Source organism: Manihot esculenta, chromosome 14, assembly GCF_001659605.2.
Source record: "Manihot esculenta cultivar AM560-2 chromosome 14, M.esculenta_v8, whole genome shotgun sequence".
NCBI lineage: Eukaryota > Viridiplantae > Streptophyta > Magnoliopsida > Malpighiales > Euphorbiaceae > Manihot > Manihot esculenta.
In genome coordinates, this window is record NC_035174.2 from 1710271 (window position 1) to 1737392 (window position 27122).

The window sequence follows — 27122 nt, forward strand, 5'->3', positions numbered from 1 at the left end:
ATCTCCTCTTACTAGGCCTACAGGAGCTCTTACCTGTGACATAATATCTACATATTTATAACAAATTAAACATAATAAACATTAAAGCAAAGGTACCCAACTGGTCAAACCGATCGCTGCAAGCTACCTAAAAATACCCATCTAATAGCAAAACTCGTAAATAGTCCCTGGTGATCCCTAGTTTTTCAATTTCCAAGCGTCATCATCCGACCCCAAGCGTACAACAAAAAATTAAAAATTTCTTCAGACTCTCTATTGTCGCCTCTGGTCACCCCGGCTTCTCGCTTCTGTCGCCGGATTCCGGTACCCACTTCCTTTCTTCCATCTTAATTTGCAGAATTATTATTATTATTATTATTATTATTATTCTTTACTTTGGGACCCACCTCATCATCATTCCTCAACCCCATGATCTCTGCATAAAGATCACACTCAAAAACAACCCACCAAGCCATGAAGACGAGTAGGAGTGCCTACCAAGTGCCCACCATTTTAATTCAGAAATACCCATTTATCAAGTACAATCGGAAATTCAGTAAACGTCCATTGTTCAATTAAAAATAAATAAAAATATAAAATTGAAATAATAAAATTCCTACTAGACCAGTAGCCCAGCCCATTAATTCCGAAAACAACCCTCCACGAAAAATGGTGGGAAAAATTATTGTCTCCATGGTGACGCATGCCAAAAATAAAATTTCAAATACATTCATCCCATGAGGAACCAATACTCGAAGCACCCAACTCTCAGACTATACCCTCGCCCAGCAAAAAAGCCAAATGTTGTCGCATTTCTGCCTTCGAATTTGCAGGCTTGCTTGAATAGCAAATCAAGCAACCATTTTTTTTAACGACATAGAGTTCCAACATTCTTGGAAGCTGGAACCCGTGGTACCCATTAGCCATTTTCCAACAAACAAGCTTCAAAAAATCAAAATTTCCCTACACGAAAACTAAAATCTTCTCCAATGCATGATGTATCCACCGCATTTGCAGAGCTCGCCAAAGCAAGTTAGGATGATAAATATTTCAGCTTTAAAAACACACGTAACACAATTTAGATAACGCCCAAACCTCTCTCTCTCTCTAGAAAGTGGGAAAATAAAATTCCAGACGATGGTTTAGGCATTGCAATTTAGGAAGTTTTATCATAATTTAATTTTTTCAAAATGTAAAATTTATTTTATCAATAATTATTATTAGATAAATGGATGAAGACATCCACAATTTGTTATAATAAAAAAAAAAAAATAATAATAATATCCTTTCTTTCTCTACTCTGTGAAGCTGTTAGAGAGAGAAACAAATATATATATATATTTTTTAGAGAGAGAAAGCGCTCTCCTTCGAATTAGATCTCTGTTCCTTCTTTCCTGTGCTGCCCTCTGCAATTTTTCGACCTCTTCTCTTGCTTCTTTTTGGGATTTTAATATATGGGAATTCTCTCTCGTAGATAGTTTCTTCTGCTTCATTCTAATCTCGTTGTCTCTCTGTTTGTTCTTCGGGGTAAAATACGACTTATCTATTATGTCCTTCTGATTTGTCTTTGCTCAAGATTGGCCTTTTCAATTAGGGTTTTACTGGTACTTTCAGAATTGGGGGTTTTTATGTGAAATTATGCGGGTTTGTTTAGTCAAATTTGGATTTTGAGTTGCTAAATTTGATTCACGAGGTCATTGTTTTTCTCAACCTTATTATTATTATTTTTTCTTTCCTTTCTTTTTTCCTTCTGTCTCTCTATCTTTCTTTCTATTCTCCACAATGATAATCAAGCGCAACTTGAAATCCCAAATGCCGAGTCTTAAACGCTGCAAGCTTGGTGACTCGGCGGGTGAAGACGACGATAGCGCAGCTTCGGCTAGGAAGAAACGGAAATTAAAAGGTTATTATCCCCTTAACCTTCTCGGTGAGGTTGCGGCCGGCATAATTCCAGTTGGCTTTCATGGGATCCTCGGATCCTCCAACGTGGATTCCGACAAGGGATTTGCTGCTTCGTGGTGCTCCGAAGTGTCCTGCTCCCCTCCAGGTGAAGTGGAGTCGGAGCCTAAACCCAAGGGTCGAGATTCAACGAGAGCAAATAATAGGACAGTGGAGGTCTCACGTCCCCCACTTGTGCGGACGTCCAGAGGGCGGGTTCAGGTACTCCCTTCACGGTTTAACGATTCAGTTATTGAGAACTGGAGAAAAGAGAGCAAGACTAGCTTGCGTGATTATAGTTTCGATGACGATACGCAATGTGACAACAATACGATTAGGAGGGATAAAGATAGGGATAAATTCAGTTTCCGAACACCAAAAACATGCTCTAATAATGTGAAGAAACAGAGAACCGAGGAGAGAATTGGATACAAGTCTCGTAAATATGCAACATTGTGTGAGGAAGAAGATGGAGGAGAAATGGGGTTTAAGAAGTACTTGAGTTCACGCAGTACGCTCACTTCACTGCATGAGCAGTTGATGGAAGATGAGAAGTGTGCAGTTCTAGACTTAAGCAGCTTGGAGAGGCCAGAGAGGAAGGATGGGTTGTATGGGCCAGAGGATTTTTATTCGGGTGACATAGTGTGGGCGAAGTCGGGGAAGAAGGACCCATTTTGGCCAGCCATTGTGATTGATCCAATGACGCAGGCGCCAGAGCTGGTTTTGAGATCCTGCATACCTGATGCTGCTTGTGTTATGTTTTTTGCCAACTCTGTGAATGAGAATCAGAGGGTATGAATGAACTGCTTCCTTTATAGAGAATGGATTGTTTATAGTATTACTTTTGGAAGTTTGTGACCATTAATATACCGCTTTGATTGGTAACGGCAGGATTATGCTTGGATTAGACGGGGGATGATCTTTCCATTTACAGATTATGTAGACAGGTGTGTTTCTTGTCACTGTTTTTATTTGTTATCGACTTGTTAGCTTAAGATTCATGTTTTTTAACTCAGGTTTTACTTCATGTAGATTTCACAAGCAGTCTGAATTGATGGACTGTAAGCCTGGCAATTTCCAGATGGCAATTGAGGAGGCATTTCTGGCAGAACAGGGGTTCACAGAGAAGTTGATACAGGATATAAACTTGGCAGCTGGGAATGCAACTTACGATGAATCTGTTTTTAGATGGCTTCAAGAGGCTACTGGTTCCAACCAAGATCAGGACGGTCACTCTCCAACCCTGGCAAGTTTTCTTATTATAACTTTGTCTATCTATTGTTCCTTAAATTTTCTCACACTCAAAATCCTCAGGAAACTTTCGTCTTCTCCTTATAGTAAAAGGGTCCCTGAATCGTGAAGTGTATAGATTTTGTTCCCTTGTTTGTAGAATGATACTGATAGACTTTATCATGCTGGTAATAGGGAAGTTATACTTGTATGGACATCAAATGCTGAACTTAAATATATGGATGACAGCAAAACCCAGTGTGCGCCAAAATAATACATTTGTCTACTGTCATTAAATTCTGTAGTAATTTTGCACAGCTACTAAGTGAATTAAAAATGTTACTTATTTTGTTGCTGAAGAATTAGAATCTAGAGGAGGGCAATACCCAATGGTATTTTTGGTTGTTCGGGCTCCAACCAGTGGGGCATTTCCAAACATTCACCTGCCAAAGCTGGAATCTTTTTGTTTTTTCGGTGGAATGGGGGAAGCGGAAGCACCTCGAAGCAGTCCCAGCTAGAGGCCTAGAAAGTAGTGCACGGCAGTGTAGGAATTATGTTTAAACCCACTTTTCATCAATACATTTTTTCTTAATTTTCCCTGGAAAATCTATTCCTAGAAGTAACTCATTTGCACAGACAGCCTGAGTTTCTGTCTTCTGTTTTCTGTTTTGCATTTGAGAATGAAGCCCCTTAAAAACAGCACATCTTTAATATTCAAATTTTCCTTTTTCACTCTTCCTTATTAGAACGTGTCCTTAATATTTTTAACTTAGCTAATCCATTGGTTGCTGAACAACAAAGGTCACTCAATTTGAACTGGTGCTACTTTTTGTCTTCATTTTCTTCTGTGAGGGAACCTATGACAGTGTGGACAGTAAGATCCGATCGTTGTATTCTGAGTTCATCAAATTTGGTTTTTATGGTATAGGATATATTTGGGAATAGTAAAGGCTTCCGGCCCTGTGGAGGTTGTGGTATGAGCCTTCCTCTAAAATTGTCAAAGAAGATGAAGACGTTGGCTCCCGGAGGCCAATTGTTATGCAAAACATGTGCCAGGGTTGGTATCACCCGTTATTTTACCCATGACAAGTTTTTGTCTTATATAGTTAAAACTCCATTATGTTGGATGTCTTCTATTCTTTACAAGTGCCTAATTTGTTACTGCAGTTAACAAAATCAAATCATTATTGTGGTATATGCAAGAAGATTTGGAATCATTCTGAAAGTGGGAGCTGGGTGAGTTGAACCAGAAGTTATTCTAGGATTTATTTATTTTTTCTCCTGAATATAATGTACCTCTTTTTAATTGTTTTTCTTGAATATCCTTGCTATTAGGTGCGTTGTGATGGTTGTAAGGTTTGGGTCCATGCAGAGTGTGACAAAATTTCCAACAACCGTTTTAAGGTACGTCATCATACTTAATATGTCATATCATACATCATTCTGCTGCATAAATGGAATTTAACGTATCAATTTGACCAATCTTTTATACTTGTAGGATCTTGAAGGCACTGATTATTACTGCCCTACTTGCAAAGCAAAATTTAATTTTGAATTGTCTGACTCAGAGAAAGGGCAGACAAAATCCAAGTGAGTTTTTTTTAAATTTTATTTTTATAACTACTGGTTAGAAATATAAAATTGTTAATTGGTGTTGCTTAATGAATATATCTAATGTTTTGAATGTTACAGATTGAACAGAAGTAATGGTCAACCAACGCTGCCCAACAAAGTTGCTGTTTTCTGCTCAGGGGTGGAAGGGATATATTTCCCTAGCCTTCACTTGTAAGGAAAAATATAGCTTCAAAGTCATCTTCTCTTTCGTGCGACCTTTCACATATGGCAATCTTTTTGATGTATTATTCCTATATTTACTTATTTTACAAAGTAAATAGCCAATTAATTGTGGCAGACTATTTTAGGTTATGAAATTGCAGAGTAACAGATTCATAATTTAACAATCGGCTTATCGGTTATCACATGAAAACCTTTTATCTGCTCACAAGTAATAAATGATGTAAATTCAGTTAAATATGTATTAATTGTTTCATGATTTGCTCACGTTTATGTGCATAAAAAAGAGAAAAATGATTTTTTTTTTCATGTGATTTTGGGAGATGGCCATCTTTCTTATTTTCTCTATGGGTGAGAGATTTTGATTTTACTCTTTCACTTTCTTTTTCTGCTTCTTTGCTTGAAGTTCTGAAAAGTTTCATTTCAGTCATTTATGTGTGTCTTTTTTTTCAAGGGTTGTGTGCAAATGTGGGTCTTGTGGACCGCAAAAGCTAGCACTTAGTGAATGGGAACGCCATACAGGTTCCAAAATTAAAAATTGGAGGACCAGTATTAGGGTGAAAGGTTCCTTGCTGCCACTAGAACAATGGGTTTGTGTCCATCATCTTCTATTTCTTTGGCTTGCCACTTTATGTAAAGTTCATTTTCCAATATATTCTCTTATGAATTTGCAGATGATGCAGTTAGCAGAGTATCATGCACGTGCTGTTTCTACCAAACCTCCAAAGCGACCTTCCATTAAAGAAAGGAAGCAGAAGTTGCTTATATTTTTACAAGGTATATTTCTTTTTCATGCGTAGCATTCTACCGTCTAATTTCTCACTGTTGAATGAACTTATTTATTGTCATCATTTTCATGTCAGAGAAATATGAACCTGTTTATGCAAAATGGACAACAGAACGTTGTGCTGTATGTAGATGGGTTGAAGATTGGGACTACAACAAAATTATTATCTGCAACAGGTATCACATAGGGATGATTACCATACTTAGTCTGAGCTTATATTATATGGATGAAACACTATGTTAACCTATACAGTATTTTGCTGTAAAAGGCATTGAAATCAGACATGTTATTATGCCACAAAGAAGGTATGTTGAGGATAACCTTAGTTTAAAAAAAGCGAAAGAATTCAGAGTGATTTGAATGCTTTAAACATACTATTTTAGGAAGTTAGAATGCTATAATCATACTTTTCTTTGTTTTTATCTTTTGTTGTATGTTCATTTGCTGTGAGCTTTGAAGTGATGTCCTTGTAAGAATAGCCTGCTCTTAGTTATACTTGCGCAGGGCAGTCTGCTGAATGAAGTCTCAGTGGTAGATCTCCCTTTCATCATTATTTGGAAAAGAATAAAAATAGACACAGATGTTTGCTGCTTGTTCATCTTACCTCTTCAGTTCACCCTCCTGAGCTTTCTTTTTCTGGGCTAGACATTTTATCGAATTGTATTGCATAATATGGCAGATTTCTTTTACATTTTCCAGGTGTCAGATAGCTGTTCATCAAGAATGCTATGGAGCAAGGAATGTGCAGGACTTCACGTCATGGGTTTGCAAAGCATGTGAAACCCCTGATGTTAAGCGGGAGTGCTGCCTTTGTCCTGTAAAAGGTTGGTTGTTCTGTTTATTTATGTTAACTTACAATATGGGTATAAAGATAGGGAAATTATTACTACAAAGAGACAATTGGCAGGTCACAAACCATATACACCGTGTTTCTTTTAGCCAGCAAATATAGAATTTCCTTAAAATTTGAGTTCAAGCCAATTTGGAGGAATGACATTGCATGTATGTAAGAGCTTTCCTTTACCCTTAATGATTTTTCAGGGCTCCTGCACTGCTCTGAATTTGCCTATTGACTGTCAAATTGACTTAATTACCAACCATGAATATTTATATCCATTCATAAAAGTTTCTACACTTGGTTTTCATGTTACTTTTTGTTCTGAATTTTTTTTTTTCAAATTATTGTTAGGTGGTGCTCTAAAGCCAACTGATGTTGAGACCCTATGGGTTCATGTTACATGTGCTTGGTTTCAACCTGAAGTCTCCTTCGCAAGTGATGAAAAGATGGAACCTGCTCTTGGGATCTTAAGTATCCCTTCAAATTCTTTTGTAAAGGTAGAGTATTCATTTTTTTCAGCACTATTTTGCAACTTTTGATGTGGACTTAGTATAAATTCAGACGTTTTTTTTTTAAAAAATCATGTCTGGAGCCGGTACTGAAACATTATTCTAATTGGTCCATTAAAATATATCATACATAAATTGAAGATGGTGTTTCTGCACTTGATACTTTCGCCTTTTTTTTAACTGGTTGAAGCTCTTTTGTCTCTTTAGACAACTGAAAAATATGTGAGATGCATTATCTACTAATTTTGCAATAGCCTACAGAGGTTTTATTGCATCATGTCACTGTCATTCATGAGTTGCCTTCCTTTTCCACTCTTGTCTTGAGATTTATTATTCTAACTCTACTCTTTGGCAATGGATGAAAATTTAGTATGCAATCTCAACTTGTTTTATTGGCATGAACTGCAGATTTGTGTCATCTGTAAGCAGATTCATGGTTCTTGTACTCAATGTTGCAAGTGTTCCACTTATTACCATGCAATGTGTGCTTCGAGGGCAGGGTATCGTATGGAGGTGAGTTATTTGAGTTGTCTGTTTGCAGAACCTGTTCTTAGTTTTTGTGCCTCGGACATAAGCAAGAAATGCACTATTGGTCATTTGGCTTTTATATGTGGATGAACCATATGTTGATCTATTTTTCCAGTTTATGATGATGTTATCTATGTTGTCTAACTTGCAGTTGCATTGCTTGGAGAAAAATGGGAGACAGACCACAAAAATGGTTTCATATTGTGCATATCACAGGTATAGAGTTCTGATTTGTTTTCTTGAAGCTAATCACAATTCCTTCACTTCTTTGCATTTAGAGTTTACATATGTCTTAATGTCAGTAGGGTGACTTTCATATTTATCAAGGCACATACAGTGTTTAATCTACATATATATTCTGTGTCTTCACAGTTCTATTTCTGGTGTAGGGCTCCAAATCCAGATACAGTTTTGATCATTCAGACTCCTCTTGGGGTGATTTCTGCCAAGAGCCTTATTCAAAATAAGAAGAGGGCTGGTACAAGATTAATCTCTTCTAACAGAGCAAAACTTGAAGAATTGTCAACAGAAGAAACTGTCGAGGTTGAGGCACACTCTGCTGCAAGATGTCGGGTCTTTAAAAGAGTAAACAACAATAAGAAGGTACCTGCATAAGAGTTTTACAGTCTTTTTAAGATTATGTCAATATATTACCTTTCTCCTCCCCAATAAATATAGATTTTTTTACATTGAATTGTATAAAGGTATCTGGGTTTTCTTTATTGGGTTGGACTACTCAATTCAACTCAACTAAACTCGGGTCAAACTAATTGGGATTGGTAACATCTAGTTTAATTATCAAAGGGAAACACATGCACCATGTTAGGCAACTGGTCTACAATTCATATTATGTAAGTTGATCTGTGGACTTAAATTGTAAAAGCTGAAAGAATATACCTGATAGATAAGTTTGTTTTTCTAAAGTTGCTGTGTCTGCTTTCCAAAAAATCACATCATCAAAAGCTGGCTTTGAAGATTTAACTTCCCCTCCAATTTTTTGGTTTGGTAGAGAACAGAAGAAGAGGCCATTTCCCACCGACTGACTGGGCCTTGTCATCATCCGTTAGGCGTAATACAGAGTTTGAATGCATTCAGAGTAAAGTTTCTGTTTTCTGCCTCTTTCAATTTCATATGGGATTGTTATGTTTTTGTACCTTATCTGGAAAGAGTAACCAATATGGTAGTTCTTGCTTGGCAGGTAGTTGAGGAGCCTAAAAGTTTTTGTTCTTTCAGAGAAAGGCTTTACCACTTGCAGGCAAATCCCCATCCTTGTTTCTTTTCATTAAAATGTTGCTTTCTATATTATTCGTCTAACTGTTGCTTTTTGTGAATGTGACCCCAGAGAACTGAAAATGATCGGGTTTGCTTTGGTAGATCTGGGATACATGGATGGGGCCTTTTTGCACGGAGAAACATTCAAGAAGGAGAAATGGTGTGTTATTTCATCTGAAACTCTCAAAATTTTCCTGCTTAGGTGCTTATAAGAAACATTTCTCTCGTAAAAATATAATAGAATGGTGGTATGAAAAGCACACTGGCATCATTCTTTCCCGTGAGACATCCTTGAAAGTTTTGATATTTTAACAAATGGATTATGCATGCAAAATAAATGTGAGATGTGCCCATATGAAATGGTGTCTGTTTGCATGTCCATACTCATGCTGCGTCTTATCTTGAGAGCCTGACCTATCAGAAGGCAATGTTTTGCTTTATGAAATAAACTGTGTACAAGGGTGTGCCCATGTCTGTGGGTGTGATATTAACAAGCATGTACTCGTCTCCAGGTCCTTGAATATCGTGGTGAACAGGTGAGACGCAGTGTTGCAGATCTTAGGGAGGCACGCTACCGGGTAGAAGGCAAAGACTGCTACGTGAGTTTACAATTTTTTCTTTTTGAATTACACCTATGATATTCAAGCAATTCATGTTACTGCAACCTGGCATTGTAGAACCTGGGGAGGTACGCACCGGATGGATTGAGACCAGTCTGGTGTTAAAAGTTATTGCAAGGATTGTTCTTAATTGAATTTGCTTAAAATATTGATTCTGTCTGCAGTTTTTGCCTGTCTTCCTTCCTTCCTTCTAGCTTTTTTCCACTCAGGCTCAGGACTAAATTGTGATATGCTTCTCCTCTGCAGCTTTTCAAGATCAGTGAAGAGGTAGTGGTAGATGCCACCGACAAAGGAAACATTGCACGCTTAATAAACCACTCGGTGAGTTGTACTTAATAAACATCATATTTCTTTTATCTCCCATCTTTGGAGGGAGATATTCTCAGTTCCTGCATTCTGCTCCTGCTGTCTCCTATGTGTATAATTTCATGCTACACAACATATTAAGATAAACTTTGAAATCCTCATGTTAAACGCTTAGGACCTTTTCAATTTCATATTGCGGTTTGAAGGTCAGTATTGAATTTTGTCCTTGATACAGTGTATGCCGAATTGCTATGCAAGGATCATGAGTGTGGGTGACGATGAAAGCCGTATAGTTCTTATTGCTAAGACAAATGTATCTGCCGGTGATGAGCTAACGTATCTCCTCTCTCTGTTGCTCTCTCTTAAAAATTTGGAGTTGATGATATTCTAAACTCTTTTAAGTTCATTGTTGTCTACTAATTTTGTGGCAGGTATGATTACTTGTTTGATCCTGATGAACCTGATGAATTCAAAGTACCCTGTTTATGTAAAGCTCCAAATTGCCGGAAATTCATGAATTAGGTTATACACATAGCACATTCATTGTTTCTCCGCAAGGAGCACTAACCCAATCCCAAAGCTACGGGACCTGAGTCATACAAAATTTGTCCTGGAAAGTGTAATTTTTCTTTTTTTTAGCCTTCTTACTCCCTGTAGACAATCTTTGAGCTTAATAAATTTTATAGGTTTGCCTGCTGTTTTGATTCAGGCATTTTGTGTAAATTTATGGACACACACCTTCATTCTCTTATAATTATAAGGCTAACCATTTTCATTGTTTGTGTGAGTTTCACTTAAAGAGCCAACCATTCACTTGGAAATTCTGAAATAAGACTGACTTTCCATTCGCTTCAAAAAAAAATTACAATTGAGAAAAACGGGTACACTCAGATAAATATAGAATATGAAGAAAATAACGTTGACATTACGAAGCTTCAAGTCTTCAAGAGTTGAGAGGCCAGCACCCTCTTCTTCAAGAATTTGATAGTATCTCTCACAAAGGATTGAATTTAAATATGACTTGATTAATAATTAAAATAATAATAATAATAATCAGAGAAAGGGATCACAGTTGATAACGATATGGGCTCTTTGTTTCCTTTTTTCTTATTGATGAACATCCGATATTGTCAGTACCATTTCTTGTAAATGAATTGATTCCATTGAGAGTTAATCTGAAAATTAGTGTAATGATTGTTTAAAACAATTTATAAATATATTTAAGTTTCAAAATTTACATTAATTGTTTTGAAGAAATATATTTGAATTCAATTTGGCAAATGATAAGAACACAGAAACATCAGTGGAGCAAATAATTTTTTTTAAAAAAATAAACTTATTAAATTTAATTGAATCAAAAAATTAAATTGAATCTTTACCAAAAGTAAGAAACTGGGAGCAAAGAATTTTTTTAAAAAAATAAACTTATTAAATTGAATTGAATCAGAAAATTAAATTGAATCTTTACCAAAAGTAAGAAACGGAGAACCAAACGAATTTGAAAGAAACTGAAATTATATTAAATTTTTTATTTGGTTTCAATTTCTAAATAAATACTAAATTGAAATTAAAACCACATTGAATCAGAACAGCTACTTAATCAAATATTTTAAATAACTAATATTATACTGATAAAATGGGCTTTTGAATTGAAAAAAAGAAATTTTTTTTAGCATAAAAGAAATTCTTATTTATAAATTTAAATTCTCTCATAGCTATTTATTCAATTTGATAATTTTATCTTACTTTTACCTTGTGAATCAGCCATAGCAATAAACAGGAATTCTTATAAAAATAATTTTTAAAAAACTTATTGATTGCAATACAAAATAAAAAAAAAAAGTAATTATCGCATTTAAAAGTACAACAATTTTGTAAATACAATGGTTATATTGAAAGTGTATAATATATGATTTGTTAGATATATTATACACATTCAATATATTTATATTTATATTTATATATCAAAATAACTATATAATAATTTAAAGATTAGAAAATTAAATTGAAATCATACCAATTCATGCCAAAATTAAGAAATCAAGAATCTGAAAGGAACTGACACCGTATTAAATTTTCTTTCAGATTTAATTCCTAAATAGACATAGAACTACACTGAATTTGGACAGAAATAAGGAACTAGTTAATCAAAATTTTTAAACAACTAATTTTATACTTATAAATTTAATTTCTCTTATACATAATTTATCAGTCTTTTACCTTATGAATCAGCCATAGACTGATTACAGCAAATGAAAATTCTTGTCAAAAAAAAAAAGTAATTATAACATAGACTGCTTTTAACAGTAGGTTGATTTTTAATGATTAAAAAAAAAAAAAAAAAAAGGAAAGAAGTATTATATCAAATTCTAAACAATCCTTACTATAATTATGATTTCTACTAAAAACACGATTGAATCATCAATAAAAAGATTGCAAGATAATCAGACAATTAACAGAAAAGGCATGCAATCTCTAATTAAGACAAAATCTTGAACTCAATTCCTTATATTCAACTAAAACTTGTCCGCATCAGTAATCAGTCACATGTATAATACCAGAACCAACCCCTTAACTAAGTTTCTACCATAAAAAAAGAAAAAGAAAAAAGAAAAAAGAAAAAAAAAACTATCATGCAGTCGTTGATTGATTGATCATGGAGTGCTGCTTCGAGTGCTTTCAGTTTCATGCCTGACAGTCACATCTTCAGATCATTGTCCATTTTCACATCCTTCTTCAACCTTCACCAAAGCGAACAAAATCTTCCCAACAACTCTAAAACACCATACTTGAATTATATCATCTTCTTTTAACCCATTCTTCTTCTTAAACTCATTCCAGTGAGTGCGAAACACATAGGTTAAAGAAGGACTCCCATTGGGTTTGCTCAGCTTCCATTGCCTGAAATTCATGTCACTAACTTCAAGATTAGGATCAATGATCTTCACTTGCAAGTGTTTATCTTTCTCTAGCTTTTCCTTCTCATCTTCATTCAAGAATTCACATAACACTTGCTTCTTCGGCATTGATAAACGCCCCTGATTGTCTTGCGTGTCCGTGTTTGTTATTGCCTTCTGGATCACCAACTTTGCTTCAGTACCCTTCATCTCGAGGATCAGTTTCTTGAATTTTTGAGGTAGGCTTGGTTGTGGCAATGACGTTGAACTCTTCAAATCTCCATTCTCGCTTTTTGAGCTTGTCTTTCTGTGCCTTTTTCTCCTTTCTTGATTCTCAAGTAACGCATTGCAGTTCTCATCTTTGTTTCTTCTCTTTGGTGCAGTAGCTTTTCTTGCCTCATTCTTCTTTTGATTCAGTTCTTGCTCAGTCTCAATGTTGAACCGCCATTGATGAAGATCCTTCTTCTTGCTTGCAACATCCAGTAATTTTTCTCCCTTGAACTCTCTGGCTTTGTTGCTGAACCCCTTTTCTCCAACAAGAAAAACTGCTTGCTTTTTCAAAGGCTTTCCCCTTAAAAGCCTAGGTAGCTTATCCATCTCCACAGCTTTGTTTCTCTTTTGTTCCTCCCACTTGACAGTAGCAACTGCTCCAACTATCAACAAACATTCAAACTTCGTCACCTGCTTATTGACATCAACGTTATGAGACTCCATGTCCTCAAAAGTTAAAAGCTCAGACCCAGAGCCTCCCAAAGCTTGGACTGATGAAGAAGGGGAAGCCATGGGACTTTTGAATTATCGGGAAAGGAATTGGGATTCTTCTTGTGTGAACAATCTCTGTAGTCTGTAGCCTTATATATGCTGGCAACAAGTGTTGTAGAGAGGTTAGTGAATCCTATTAGGGAATGGAGGTGAATGATTGGAGTGATCTGTTCCATTAATTTTCCAAAACAAGACAGGGACTTCATTAAATGTTTCCCAAATCATATCCTTAATAGGAATCTTATAATATCTTTCAGGATCGATTACATAAAATATGTGATTTTTACATATATTTTTTTTCAAAGAAAAAAAAAGCATGCATGAATATTTGCTGAGTTTAAAAGTCATATTTTAAAGATTGATAGTATTTTTCTATTTTATCTTTTATTTGGACTGAAGTATTTTTATTACAACTTATTAAATATGATAATTATTTGAAATTTAACTTGGTATTATGAAATTATTTTTAATCGGTAATAATTATTAAGATAATTGTGATATTTATAATTATAGATAATAATTTATTTGTTAAAAATATTATTAAAAAATATAAGAGTTAGTTTTTTTTTTTTCTTAATTGAATATAATAATAAATTATACTGTTAGTTATTATTTGACAAAATAAAAATAGTCATAATAATGTTTTACAAAATTGATTAAAAGTTATGATGTGAATAGCAATTACCCATAATAGTTGCCCGATACTAATTGACACCAAAATTAAACTAAATAGGAAAAACTAAGCATATTACTTTCCTTTTACATTTATATTTATAACATATAATCTGGAACAAATATTTTAGACTTATTTTTTTCCAAATGGTCGGAAGGCATAAACGTTGATACTACAGCAAATTGGCAAACACTTTTGACATGATTCATAATATATATTTGACATTATTCATTTATTTGTTAGGGGTAATTTGTTTTTATGTTTTTTTTTTTGTCAAGCTAAACCACTAATACCACCGAAGAGGAGTGACATTTATCAAACAATGAAAGACGCCATTTGACCACTTTCTTTCATTATTAAAAAAAGAAAAAAGTCCATCTCATTTTGATATCGTGCATCACAGTATTGATTATTTAGACAAACCATTTTCGGGATTCATATTCAAATTGTTATATTAAAACTTTTCTTTTTACCAATTGATTCATTGTCCATGAGCCAACTCTAGTTTGACAAACAACCAATATAAATTTATAGTCTTATAATATGTTTCGATACTTCTTCGAATTATTTTTTTATTATATATTATTTTAAAAAATAACCTAATTATAATTTCTAATTTTTCAAATTCAAATAAAGCCGGCAATATTTATATTGCAAAGCGACTAAAATCCTAATAATTTTGGTAAGTCTCTTCACATTATTACTATATATATTTCCCTTTTTATGCTGATAATTTATTTATTAACTTTTAAATATATCCATAATTAATAATATATTGAAAATTAAATTTATTAATTTTAAAAATAATTTAATCATTGACAAAAGACAACTTAACATTTATTATACGTCTACAATAAGAATCATAGCCTAGGGAAAATCCAGATATTAAATTAATCTTAATCTTTTTGTCCAACACCAATCTTTAAGTTGAGAACTCTTTTTATTCAAATATTATCTATCACATATAAATATGCTAAGAGACATGCGTGAAATATGCACCCCATTGAAGAGGGATGTAAACAGGAAGCAATGCAGCACAAATATAAGGCAGTTAGCTAAAGAAAAATTAATACCGCATATAAAACAGGTGAAAAACTTAGATCAAAATTTTAGATGTAAAATTATAATAGTCCTCATAAAAACTTATATATTTGCACATACTTCTATGTACCAAGCTAACTAAGAACTGCCCTATAAAACACGCACAATTCAATAGGGGACCTGACAATCCCTATTCCAATGTCGGGGACCTAAAGAGCATATTTTCATTTTATTTCCTTGAGAAAAAAAAGGCAATGGAAAAATGCAAAGAGAGCTAAACCAAAAACGCATTAAATAACATGATATAGAAATTGTTCAATGTGTACTTTCAGGAGAATGATGTATCCGACTTAAAATTACCGACTCCGACTCATTTGACCCAGGCATCAAAGCCCCATATGCCTTGGGAGAACCATCCGAATATAATACACGACCACATATTCCATCTCTAACACCCTGTCCCCCTTCACCACAATTAAAAGTATCACTACCTTCGATCTCGCCATTCTCGTCCTTGTTTTGCCCATCAGTAGTAGCTAGAACTAGGTCAGCATTAGGCACATCATCAGGAGCCGACACAATATCTCCTTGCTTATCTTCTGCATTCACCAGTCCCGACATCCCATCTACCTTACCATCACTGAAAATAATCATGGGCTGCTTTTCTGGGATATCATTACTAAGAGCTTGACTGACCGATTCCAACTTCAGGTTAGGGGAATGAGCCATAACATCCACCTCCGCACTGCCAGCCACTTCTGAATTCTCTTCCTCATTAGCAACTGAAGCATGAACTTCAACTTGCTCCCCGTCTAAATTCAACATCTGCACGTCAGACATTTCTGCAATATGATCTAAAACTGGCTCTTCTGCTATGTCCACATCATTTGAAGGTGCGAGCTCCCCCATTTTGGAGGTCGGAATGGCATCTATTGTTCCACCATTAGCCATTGACAAGCTCAAACCTACTTTTTGCCTCTTATAAATGTCCATTGCTTTCTGCAGGTAAGAAATCAGATTGTCAAATTCCAGAATAGGCACTTCAAATTATCCACCCAATTGAGAAAAAGCAACCCAAACAACTAAACTCTCTATGCAGTTGAATCCATGCAAGGTGAAACAACACGCCAAATGCAAATGATAAAACATCAGACCATATTCCAGAAGTTCAAACCAAAAATAGGGGACATTTACTATCCATGTTTTACCATAGTCCTAAAATCACCTTATCCATCAATAAAGCACCTTGATTTCTCATACGAGAACAGCATAACTTCAGTACATAATCTAAAAAGTATTCTACACAACCAAAATTCACTTCACAGTGAATTAGTTTCCACATATGTTCATACTTACACAGTACAGCTAGAATTGCAAAGCCTTCCATTGGAAAAACAAGGGAAAGGAAAATTGTATGTACAATTGTACATGCCTATACCATCCTTCAATTTCAATTTAAGCACAACAATTTTGGTAGTTTTCTTTAAGCAAAAATTTGTTGCATAAAAAAGCTTATAATCCACCATCCCAAAATGACTCCAAAATGCAATCATAAACCCCTTTTATAAAGACATCTACAAACACAAATAATAAACAATCTAATCCATGATGATTACCAGAAAAACAGCATCACTTGCAGAGGGAAAATGTGAGGAGCTCAACAAGGTATAAGAACTTTTTGGTACTGCTCTTGCACCATCCTGTCAAATTAGGAATAATTTAAAAAATTATGAAACATAAAACGGAGAAAGCAAGCAAGGTGGAGAGAGAGAAGGATAGGTCTAATATTTTCTACCTTCAAATTTACAAGCATCGCAGCGTCTTCATCAGCAGTAGCACTCTGTTCTATATTAAACAAGCTCATAAACTGATTATGCAACTCTGGATCAGTAAGTTCAGTTGAAATGTCCAGCTTGGAAAGATAAGCACGGTAAACATGAGAACCATTATCATCACTTGGTAATTTAGGATGATCAGGTTTCTTCTCATGGGTAATTTTAGGTGAAGGTTTAGAAGATCCTTTGGCTGAAGGAGAAACAGCTGTCTTTGTTTCAACAATCTTTGCCAGAACCCCATGATAATCACCTTCATTTTGTGACCTTTGACCTTCCTGGCCAGCTGGAACATCCTCCACAGGGGCCTGCAGTGGATAATGCTCTTTCAAAGATGTTGAGGGCAAATCCATATTTACATCACCATTTTGTCCCTTCCAAATGTCAGCACTATTTTCCCACCCTCGACCATTCATTGGATGCCTGTTCTTGTCCCATTCTGTTCCCCCATATATGTGTGATTCATCCCTAAATACACCATTATTTCTATCCCATCCGTGAAAGTGAGAAGGCCCTGACCCATCCATCATATTCTGCCATCCAAGAGGGCGGAGATGATTGGAAAACCTGTCAGCATCAGGAATATGATAAGGAATCCCAGAGTGGTTGATTTCCATTGAGGGTCTGACTCCAAATAGAGGGGGGGATGGAAACTGTGGCATCATGGCTTGAAAACCTCCATGAGGCGGCCCATGTTGGAAAGGAATATAGCCATTTGGCATAGGCGAAGACCAGTTCGGAGTACCTCTCCAAGGATTTCCTTGCCCTCTTCCCTTATTGGGATCAGCACTCCTCTTGTAGCGGGCACCACTGTTAGTTCTACTATCTTCTTCCAGGGAACTCAAAAAGGAAGGGCTGCCAACTCCACCCCTGAAAGCAGATGGTGGAGGAACCAAAGCAGAGTTACTTTGGCTATTTCTACCGTAAAAGGATGAATCGACTGAAGTTAACTCATCAGCTAGAGACTTCTCCAAAAGTATATCACGGCTAGACCTCTCATCAGCATAAGGCAAATCTCTTGCACCCATGGAACCACTGCTCCTCTTCCCTGATTCTTCTATGTCAAGACTCCGTCTAACACCAGACCTATTCATGTATCTGCGCTCCAGACTCATTGATGAAGGAGATCTATCCATCATGCCCATAGGGGAAGCTTTAGAACTAGAAGATCTTTCTAAAGACAGCTCCCCAATATGGCCATCATCTATTTTAGTAGACTTCTCGGCAGATCTGTACTTGGAAGCTCTATCTGATGCTCCTGCCAAATTAATAACCTCTCTAGAAGAAATTGATTTAGACCTTTGTTCTATCAAGCCATCCCTGTGCTTTAGTTCTTCCTGTTTAATTTGCCTGCAACAAAAAATAATAAATAAATATACCAACATCATCTTCATATAATTCTAACAAAAAAAAATAACTAAGCAATTCTAATAAATTAGAATACAATTTTATCATCGCTAAGGAGTTTACATAACATTGCACATTTTATAACAGCAGAATCCATGCTCATATTCTAACCACCATAATATAACCCATATTTGCTAAATTTGTATAAATATAATTTTTTAAATGAATCCACCAAATTTATGTTTCAGCTTCCATCCTGTTCCCGTGGTGGAAAGAGGCAAAGGACACTCATGTTACTAGTTGAATCCTACAAATCCAAACCTATCTACACGACAGCGATTAATTGTGTTTATCCTGATAAATACACAAAACAAACAGTTGTAGACAATGTCTTAAGCTGGATGGCAAACTTCTTTAAAAATTAGAGAATATAAGTACGTAAAAAGAGCTCCATATAGGACCCTGCACTCTCCCTAATCTAACCATAGAAAATAAATACATTTGATGAATGCAACCTACACTAATGATAATGAGAAGCGCACTATGTAAATGAAAGAGAAACGGTTTAGCTTCTAAACTGTGAGGAGGCAGAGAGAGAGAGAGAGAGAGAGGTGGGGAAAGATTTGGTATGCTTTGCAACTGCTATCTTTAGCATGCATTAAAAGATAACAGTGCTACATTCTATTGCTAACAGCATGCTGGAATCTATAACAACCAACAAACAGTATAGCAAAGAAGTTATCTAAATTTAACAACTGCTCATAATCGGATGCGAATATTGACAAGTCAAGAAAGGCATATGGTTAAACATGTTCGAAATGGCTATTAGAATATTCCACAAGGAAGGTTACTCATACCAACACAACAAATCTTATAACATTTAAAATTCCATCTTACAAATGTGAAAATACAGATACCTGTAATCATCTACAACCCCATGAGAACTGGTGTTGGGGGAAACCCTCCTCCTATTGCTGCTGGTATTGTTGTCTGGGTGACCTTGAAGTGATTGAGACCTTCCCCTGTCAGCATCAGACTCAACTCTACTGTTGCTTGATGATTTCTTTTCCATGTCAACACAAAGGGTTTTGACACCCCTAGATTTAGTATCACTATAATCCTCATGATCATCAGGAGATATCTTCCTTCTCCTGCTCTCTTTGTATCTTGCTGCAATTCGATCATCATAGTCCAGATTTCTGTCACGGTCACGGCCACGCTCTCGATCACGTTCCCGGTCTCTATCCCGATCCCAATCACGATCATGATCCCGATCCCAATCCCGGTCACGCTCCCGGTCTTGATCTCTATCACGGTCCCGATCTCTATCTCTATCCCGATCATGATGATTACTTTCAACATCAATATCATGATCATAATCACGATCATGCTCTCGCTCATGGTCACGATCACCATCTTGAAGTTTATATTTTTTTCGTTTAAAATCTATGGTATCTTTATCATCCTTCAAGTTCTTATCATCAGACCTGCTGTTCATGCGATCTTTTGCAGCACGCTCATCTCTTTGCTTGTCATCTCGATGCCTGATTTCCCTGTCCAAATCTTCACAGTACTTGTCTCTATATCTCTCATCCTTATGCTTCTCATCCTTTGGCCTTCCATCCTTGGCAACATCCTCCCTTGAGGACAATCGTCTGTCTTTGGTGTCTCCAATATCATCCTGATGCTTATCCCCGTCACTAAAACCATCTCGTTTTCTCCTTATCCGTAGATCGGGCAGGCTGTCCATTTCAGAATTTTGCAGCAGATCATGTGCATTCAACTCTGTACCAAGACAACAGCAAATTCTTAAATGGAGGTCCATAGGTAAAAGATAAGATAAATTGGCACTTCCACCATTGATGCATGTCACTTAAATTGGCACTTCAACCATTGATGCAGGTCACTTATCATGCAATTATTTACATAAAAATAGTAAAAGATCTTGTCTACAAAACATAGATCCTAGTTGTTCTACTTCTTTCTATACCTCTAGAAGCGAGCACTCCTAAACTACACACAGAAATATCCAAGCATGCCAGACCCATTCACTATTTGGCCAATTATGACAGGTTGGAAATCCATATGTAAAAAAAGTCTACAAGCAGAACTATCATTGAACAACAACACTCCTCCATATAGAATGAATTACTTCATCTGCATAAAGGAACAAGCAGGAAAAGATCATAATACATGGAAGACACAACAAGCTATTCAGCAAAAAAAGTTAATGCCAAATTACTTTTTTACGCCCTAGATATACTAAGCATTTAGTATATCTATCGATTTTGTTCTCCCATTACAAAAACGAGAAAGACCAACTGATAACAATTCATATCATATCAATGTCCATCTTGAATAGCATCTCTTGGCAACAAGAACATGTTATGAATTCTCTCAAAAATTAGTGAGTTATGACAGCCTTGAAAATTATATGGGACATATAAATCCTCTGGGACATTTTGATCAGGTTTTTCTAACATGCATCTAACTTAAGAAAGCGATGATATATAGAGAAGATGAATGGAGGATCCAACTGCCTAAAAGTAAAACTTAAAAATTAAAAAAACAAAAAGGAATTACATATAGAAAATGCGTAAAAAGAGTGGATAAGCAGTGCATGATTTATGAAGATGAAAAGGATACTAAACTCTAATCTATGGTTAGCAACTGGAACAATGACATCAGAGTGCCTAAGGGGTTTATTCTTGAAACAAAAGGGTGGGATTAATAATTATGCAAGATCTACAATAAATCTATAATAGCCCAATAACAATCATCGTGATTTTCAAAAGGGCGACCAAGCCAAACATCAGAGTAAAAGATGAAGGTAATGCAATTAAGAAGAAATGGAAACTAAAACAAGGTTGATTATACAAACTCACTTTATGCAAGACGTCTTGCAACTCAGATTACCATCAATGCATATCCATGAGAGAAACTCAATTTAATTCTCATAAGAAATAAAAGTAAGATGTTTGGAGCTCCCATATCAAGTATATGACAAGATAAAACAGATCAGGAAATATGTAACAGGCAACCGTTCTGATATGGAACTCATTTGATATTTTACCTAAAGATAAATAGAGTTTTGCTCACATTTTAATGAAACTCATAGCTTTCTTCCACATCAGAAATTTAAAACAACGATATCATCCTGAAGTAGTCAACCAATCAATCCTGAAACACTAACTGATTTATAGAAGGGCAAGTGGATGAGCTCAATGCAAAACAGACTACCAACATTATACATGGAAAGAAATGTTTTTCTTGTGTCACAACACCATGTACACATGTAACAGCTTCACTCATAAAGGGAAAAGAAAAGATTTAACATAGGTATTAAATAAAGGGAAATTGAGGAGAATAATTAGTTTTCCACATAATATTACACTTCCTCCCCCTTATTATCGCATTAATAGTTAAGCTTTCATTTCACTCACAAAGCTTAAATTTATTTGTTATTACAGCAGGAGAACCTCTGTTTCAATTCTCTTGCACTGAATTTATGGCTCTTATTAATTATTCTTACATTTGAAACCATTATGATCTGATGAGTGTAACTGTATCCTCATACAGCTGTATTTAACTAGCATCACTGTCAGACTGTATTCTCTATAGCACTATCCATGAATATGACAAACTTCATGAGAAGGCTAAGAAGCCATACAAACATGCACTTCGATTAACGCTCTATCACACTAGGTAAAGCTCCTCTCTCTCCTCCCAAAATCACCCACCAGTATATGACAGTAATGAGACAGGGCAACTGATGTATAATTAACCAGAAACCAATATATTTTGAAAGCAAAGTAAATAAACATAATTTCCTATTCTGAACAAATAAAGCACTTTAGGGGAGAAATATAAATAGAATATACAACACTCGCAGCATGCAATCCCATAAGTAGTCAAAACAGTACTCACTAAACAAATAATAACAGGACCATGGTAATTCATATAAATGTGCACGCATATGTAAATTAATTGTAAACAAAGCGAACAACCAACAAATCAATTAGTTACCTTACCGGTTTTTTCAGATACTTGCTTCACTGAACGCAGATCTTCAACATCAACCAATTTGTCACTCTTCCCCTCCTTACTCTTCCTCTCCCTCTCCTTTTCCCTTTCCCTCTCTCTGTCTCTCTCCCTCTCAGTTCCACCTTCTCTTCCCTCCTTTCGACTACTTGATTCCCTATGCTTTCCATCACTCTTTCCACTGCTCTTTTTCACCACCTCCTCAATCTCACCATACGCTCCAGCACTCTCATCTCTTCTCTTACTCCTGGATTCACCCGGCTTCTCCTTCAACTTCTTTGTCCCCTCCCCTCTATCATCATCCCCGCCATTCCACCTATCATTCACGCTGTCCTCAAGTCTCTCCTTAACCCGTTTTGATGACGAATATTCCTCTAAGTACTCCCCATTTCCAGAGCCAAACGAGTCTTTATTGTCTTTAGACTCGAGCTTTCGCTTTTCACCAGAACCAGACTCTTTAGAATGCCTCACAGCACTCTCCTCTTTGCTCTTTCGGTCCTTGGAGCTTGAGTCCTTCTCAGAATCTGAGTAATCCCTTGCATCTCTCGAAATATGTTTGCTCGATTTATGGCGTGAACTTCGCGGCATCACTCACAAATACTCAAAATCCTAATTTCAAATCTGAAGGCAGTATTAAACACTCGAATCGAGATTGAAACCCTAACGCCGAAGCAGCAAGAAAAAGTAGGAACTAAAGTATAAATAAAAACCCTAATTTCAAAAATCTGAAGACGAAATCTGATACTGAACCCTGATTGGAAAATTTGAACAAGTAATTCAATACTCGATAAACCCAAACTAGGACAAATAAGCGAGAGGTAAGAGGACGAAGAGCAAAAGCAGTAAAAACCTTAGCCGGACGGATAGTGTCGCCGGAGATGAGAGAACAACAGCGACTTGATATGAGGTTTGAGATATTGAAACCGAAATCGAGTAAAATTACGAGAGAGGCAGAGAGGAAACAGAGGAGGGCAACGGGGGATAAATGTGGAAAAGCATGAGGCGACGTTGGAAGCGGAGAGGAAAATAAGTGTGTACAGCACTGTGCTGTGTTTGGAGACGCTCTTTCTTTTTTTTCTTTTTTTTTTTTTTTTTTGGATTTTGTTTGTCGACGGTGGTAAATGGTAATGTCTGAGACGACTTGGATATAATTTGTGCTGAGACGAGATTGCCCTCTGTAATTCTATTTTATTGCGATCTCATCGTCGTTGGGGTTGTTTTTCCGGTTACAATGAGAAAATAATCACGGTTAACTGTTTGGGATGCGTTGCTCTCTCCAATAATAGCATGACACGTTGGCATAAGTGTAAGAGTTAATTGGAAGAGCAAAGTTCAGATGTTTCAAATACCATATAGAGTAGTGTGTTTGGCCAATGAAAATCTAAGCCGAGAGAGCCTGGATCCCTGGACCGCCTGGTGAGTGTTTGGTGAACACGTGGAAAGATCTAATTGTTTATTTGAGAAGGAATTCAATCCCATGGATTATAAATTTTGTAAATATTTTATTGAATTTTCCGAATACAATTCATCTATTTGATTTGATATAATTTAGAAGATAACATTCAATTAAATTATACGTATTGTATTCTGAGTCTAATTCATAATTAAATTTCATTAACTTCATTTTTTAAACTATTATTAAAAATTTTAAAAAATATGTTTTTACTCTATTAAAATTTTATATGTACAAAATTTGTAACAACTAACAAATATATAAATTTTATTTCAAAAAGCATATAACTTCATTAAATTTATATTCATAAATATAAAAAAACATATGCTTCGTTATAAGAAGTTATAACATAAATAGTATTAAGTTAATTATCGTTTATAAAGTTAAAAAAAAGCTAACCATTTCAAAAAAAAAAAGTTAAAAAAGCTAATAAATACGTGAATTAATAGTAGTTTAGTTGATTTTTGCATATTAAGATGTAAAAAGTGGATGATTTTAGTCTTTCTATCTCTTCCTTATAAGATTGATAATTGAGAAAAAATATATTTATAAAAGATTTTAGTAAAAAAAAATATTTATAAAAGATTTTAGTAAAAAAATTATTATAAATTTTATACAATTCATTTTAAATTATATCAAATTTGATAGAATTTTATTTTACTTATAACTAATTTAATATAATTTTAATTTTATTTACAATAAAAAACATAAAAATCAATTAAATTCGTAAAATTTAAGACAATGGGTGAACTAAACAAGTTATTAGTATATATATTTAATTAATTTACTATTAATATATTATTTAAAGAAATATTTTTGAGCTTCCACAAAAATAAGTTATTTTCTAGCTCAGTTTTATTATATTAATTCTTTTATTTATAATTAATGATGTGACTGAAATAAAAATGTACCGCGATCAGTAATTTTGTAAGAAGAAAAATGTGAGGTGATTGACGCCTATGGCGATCACTCTGAAACTCAAATTAGTAAGCTGAAAAAAAAAAACATAAGAAATTGTTTAAAACTCAATAATAGTTGTGTAAAATTGCATATCTTAATTTTTGCGATCATTAACTTTTATATTGTAATAAGATGAAATTAATTATTATATTTTTTAAAAATTCGGTTAGTTCCGGCTAATTAATAGGAAATCTCATAATTATATGTTATTTGATAGGAAATCCCGTGATTATAAGCTATTTGATAGGGATCTACTGGATTATCCCTACTAACGGTAATTTTACGTGGAAACTCGACCTATTCAGGAAAGTACGAATTTTGATGAAGAATCAGATGCTATAATGTCCATATCTTTATTTTTATGAGTGGAACTGCATATCGATTTATCAAATTCTCACTACGTAACCTTGATTTATAGTAACAATTCATAACTTATTTTAGGCAATCATAGTATTACATCCATTAAGATCCATATATATGACTTAATGATAGAATTAAACTACATACTATGAATGAAGTTATCAAACTTTTTTATTATTATTATTTAAATTAATATTGATAATCATTTCTGGATTTTTTTTTTAAAAAAAAGAAAGACATCCAATTGAATCTTTTAATATATTTTGTAAAACTTGAAGATTTTTTTTAAATAGAAATTTTAAATTCAAAAGTTTTTATTAATTTTTAAATTATATTATTTTTACAATTAAATATGAAAAGGTAAATATGATGAATTGTTTAAAATTTAAGAGTAAACGTGTAATAATGCGTGCTTTAATTTCTGCGATCATTAGTTTTTATATTGTAAAAAGATGGAGTTAATTATCGTATCTCTTGAAAATTCGGTTGACTCCGGCTAATTGATAGGAAATCCTGTGATTATAGGCTATTTGATAAAGATCTACTGGATTGTTCCTGCTAATGGTAACTTTTTATGAAAACTCGATCTATTCAGAAGATAACAAGTCTTAAAGAAGAAACGGACGCTACAGTGTCTGGGTCTTCCTTTTCACAGATTAGACCGCGTATCGACTTATTAGACTATTGCTACGTAGTTCTGTCTTATGGTGAGAGTTCATGACTTATTTTTGCCGATTGTTGTGTTACATCAAAGGTTCCCGCTGATCTTCGATTATTCATATTCGAAGGCGACGGTTGTCTTCGCGATTTTGAACACGTGGCATATATATATTGGCTTTCCATAATCGCGTTGTGATGCCTGCCCCTTGATTATAAATGATGATTGCCATGTTTTGTAATTTTTATTTTTAATGAGAAATCTTTTCTTCTATGCTTTTTGTCATTATTTTCGCTAAGTGTTTATATACTTGATACTTGACCATAACCCTCGTCCGACCATAGCCAAATAATTTCTAAAAAATTATTAAGAAGTTAACACCTAGTCAAAAGATAACTTGGTAATCATTGCCTTTATCAAAAAGTGACCAAAACAGACTTATTAACCTGATATATCACTCGGTCACTAGCCTAATTAGTGGTCATAAAATAAAATAAATAATTTAAAAAATTAGAAGAACGAGACTGACACCCATATATGTGGCCTAGCGAATACCCGCCTTATGGCCTAGGTATGAAATGTCTTAAACTTTTTGTGGAATGGGATTAACACCCGGTTACATGGTTTAGCTAATACCCGCCTTGTGACCCTTTTTAATAGAGACTTGCCTTCGTCTTTTGGGACTAATATCCGAAGACCCGCTTAGCAGTTTCTCGTTTTGTGATACTTTTCGAGGCAGAAATTTGTCTTTGTCTTTTAGGACTAACATCCGAAGACTTGCCTGTCAGTTACTCACTTTGTGGTGCTTTTCAGCAGAAATTTGCCTTTGTCTTTTAGGTCTAACACTCAAAGACTCGTCTGACAATTACCCGCCTTGTGGCACTTTTTGGCAAAAAATTACACTCGAACACTCGCATAGTGGTTATTCGCCTTGTGGCACTTTTCGAAATAGAAATTTGCCTTTGTCTTTTAGGACTAACATCCGGAGACTCACCTGGCGGTTATCCGCTTTGTGGTTCTTTTCAGCAGAAATATATCTTTGTCTTTTAGGACTAACACTTGAAAACTCATCTGGCGATTATCCACCTTGTGGCGCTTTTAAGAAGAAATTTGCCTTAGTTAACGGGACTAATCACCAAGTCATGTAGCCTGGCGTATATCCACCTTGTGACCATAGTATAAAATGCTTTATTTAGCAAGACTAACACCTGGATTAGGACCTGACATAATTCATCTTGTGGCCTTGACATAGAATGCCTTGTTTAGCAGGACTAACACCTAAATTGTGGTCTGGCGG

At 35.0% G+C, this 27122-nt stretch overlaps 2 protein-coding genes across 4 annotated transcripts; one reads left to right on the forward strand and one right to left on the reverse strand.

The window, feature by feature from the left end:
- Positions 1-1272: 1272 nt before the first annotated feature.
- LOC110599949 (histone-lysine N-methyltransferase ATX4) lies at positions 1273-10524 on the forward strand. 3 transcript variants are annotated; one of them, XM_021736592.2, is made up of 23 exons: positions 1274-2709; positions 2809-2864; positions 2950-3163; positions 4076-4204; positions 4315-4383; positions 4483-4551; positions 4646-4737; positions 4840-4932; positions 5396-5531; positions 5616-5718; positions 5805-5904; positions 6428-6552; positions 6918-7063; positions 7484-7588; positions 7755-7819; positions 7993-8206; positions 8613-8699; positions 8802-8858; positions 8946-9035; positions 9388-9474; positions 9742-9816; positions 10037-10137; positions 10233-10524. In XM_021736592.2, exons 1-23 carry the CDS (start codon positions 1762-1764, stop codon positions 10321-10323), a joined length of 3252 nt encoding a protein of 1083 aa, XP_021592284.1. In that variant the 5' UTR covers positions 1274-1761; the 3' UTR covers positions 10324-10524. The 3 variants fall into 3 exon arrangements, with proteins under 3 accessions (XP_021592283.1, XP_021592285.1, XP_021592284.1); XM_021736591.2 differs by having other exon boundaries at positions 1273-2709; positions 8613-8858; XM_021736593.2 differs by lacking the exon at positions 4076-4204 and having other exon boundaries at positions 1273-2709; positions 8613-8858.
- A 1973-nt stretch (positions 10525-12497) lies between these two features.
- Positions 12498-23507, reverse strand: LOC110630678. Its single transcript, XM_043950372.1, has 6 exons — positions 22385-23507; positions 19271-20138; positions 16970-18356; positions 16791-16874; positions 15494-16173; positions 12498-13485 (listed from the first exon to the last, which is right to left on the reverse strand). The coding sequence occupies exons 1-6, from the start codon at positions 22980-22982 to the stop codon at positions 12513-12515; spliced, it is 4590 nt and encodes a 1529-aa protein (XP_043806307.1). The 5' UTR covers positions 22983-23507; the 3' UTR covers positions 12498-12512.
- Between the last annotated feature and the right edge of the window lie 3615 nt (positions 23508-27122).

Bases quoted from the DNA above. Each gene is read 5' to 3' on its own strand.
- LOC110599949 (XM_021736591.2), top strand. From the start codon at position 1,762: ATGATAATCAAGCGCAACTTGAAATCCCAAATGCCGAGTCTTAAACGC. The intron at 2,865-2,949 runs GTGTGTTTCTTG...TACTTCATGTAG, and splicing joins TTTACAGATTATGTAGACAG to ATTTCACAAGCAGTCTGAAT. The intron at 10,138-10,232 runs GTATCTCCTCTC...ATTTTGTGGCAG, and splicing joins TCTGCCGGTGATGAGCTAAC to GTATGATTACTTGTTTGATC.
- LOC110630678 (XM_043950372.1), bottom strand. From the start codon at position 22,982: ATGCCGCGAAGTTCACGCCATAAATCGAGCAAACATATTTCGAGAGAT. The intron at 16,875-16,969 runs GTAGAAAATATT...CTAATTTGACAG, and splicing joins CGATGCTTGTAAATTTGAAG to GATGGTGCAAGAGCAGTACC. The intron at 13,486-15,493 runs TTGAACAATTTC...ATAATTCAAAAG, and splicing joins CATTCTCCTGAAAGTACACA to TCCCATGGCTTCCCCTTCTT.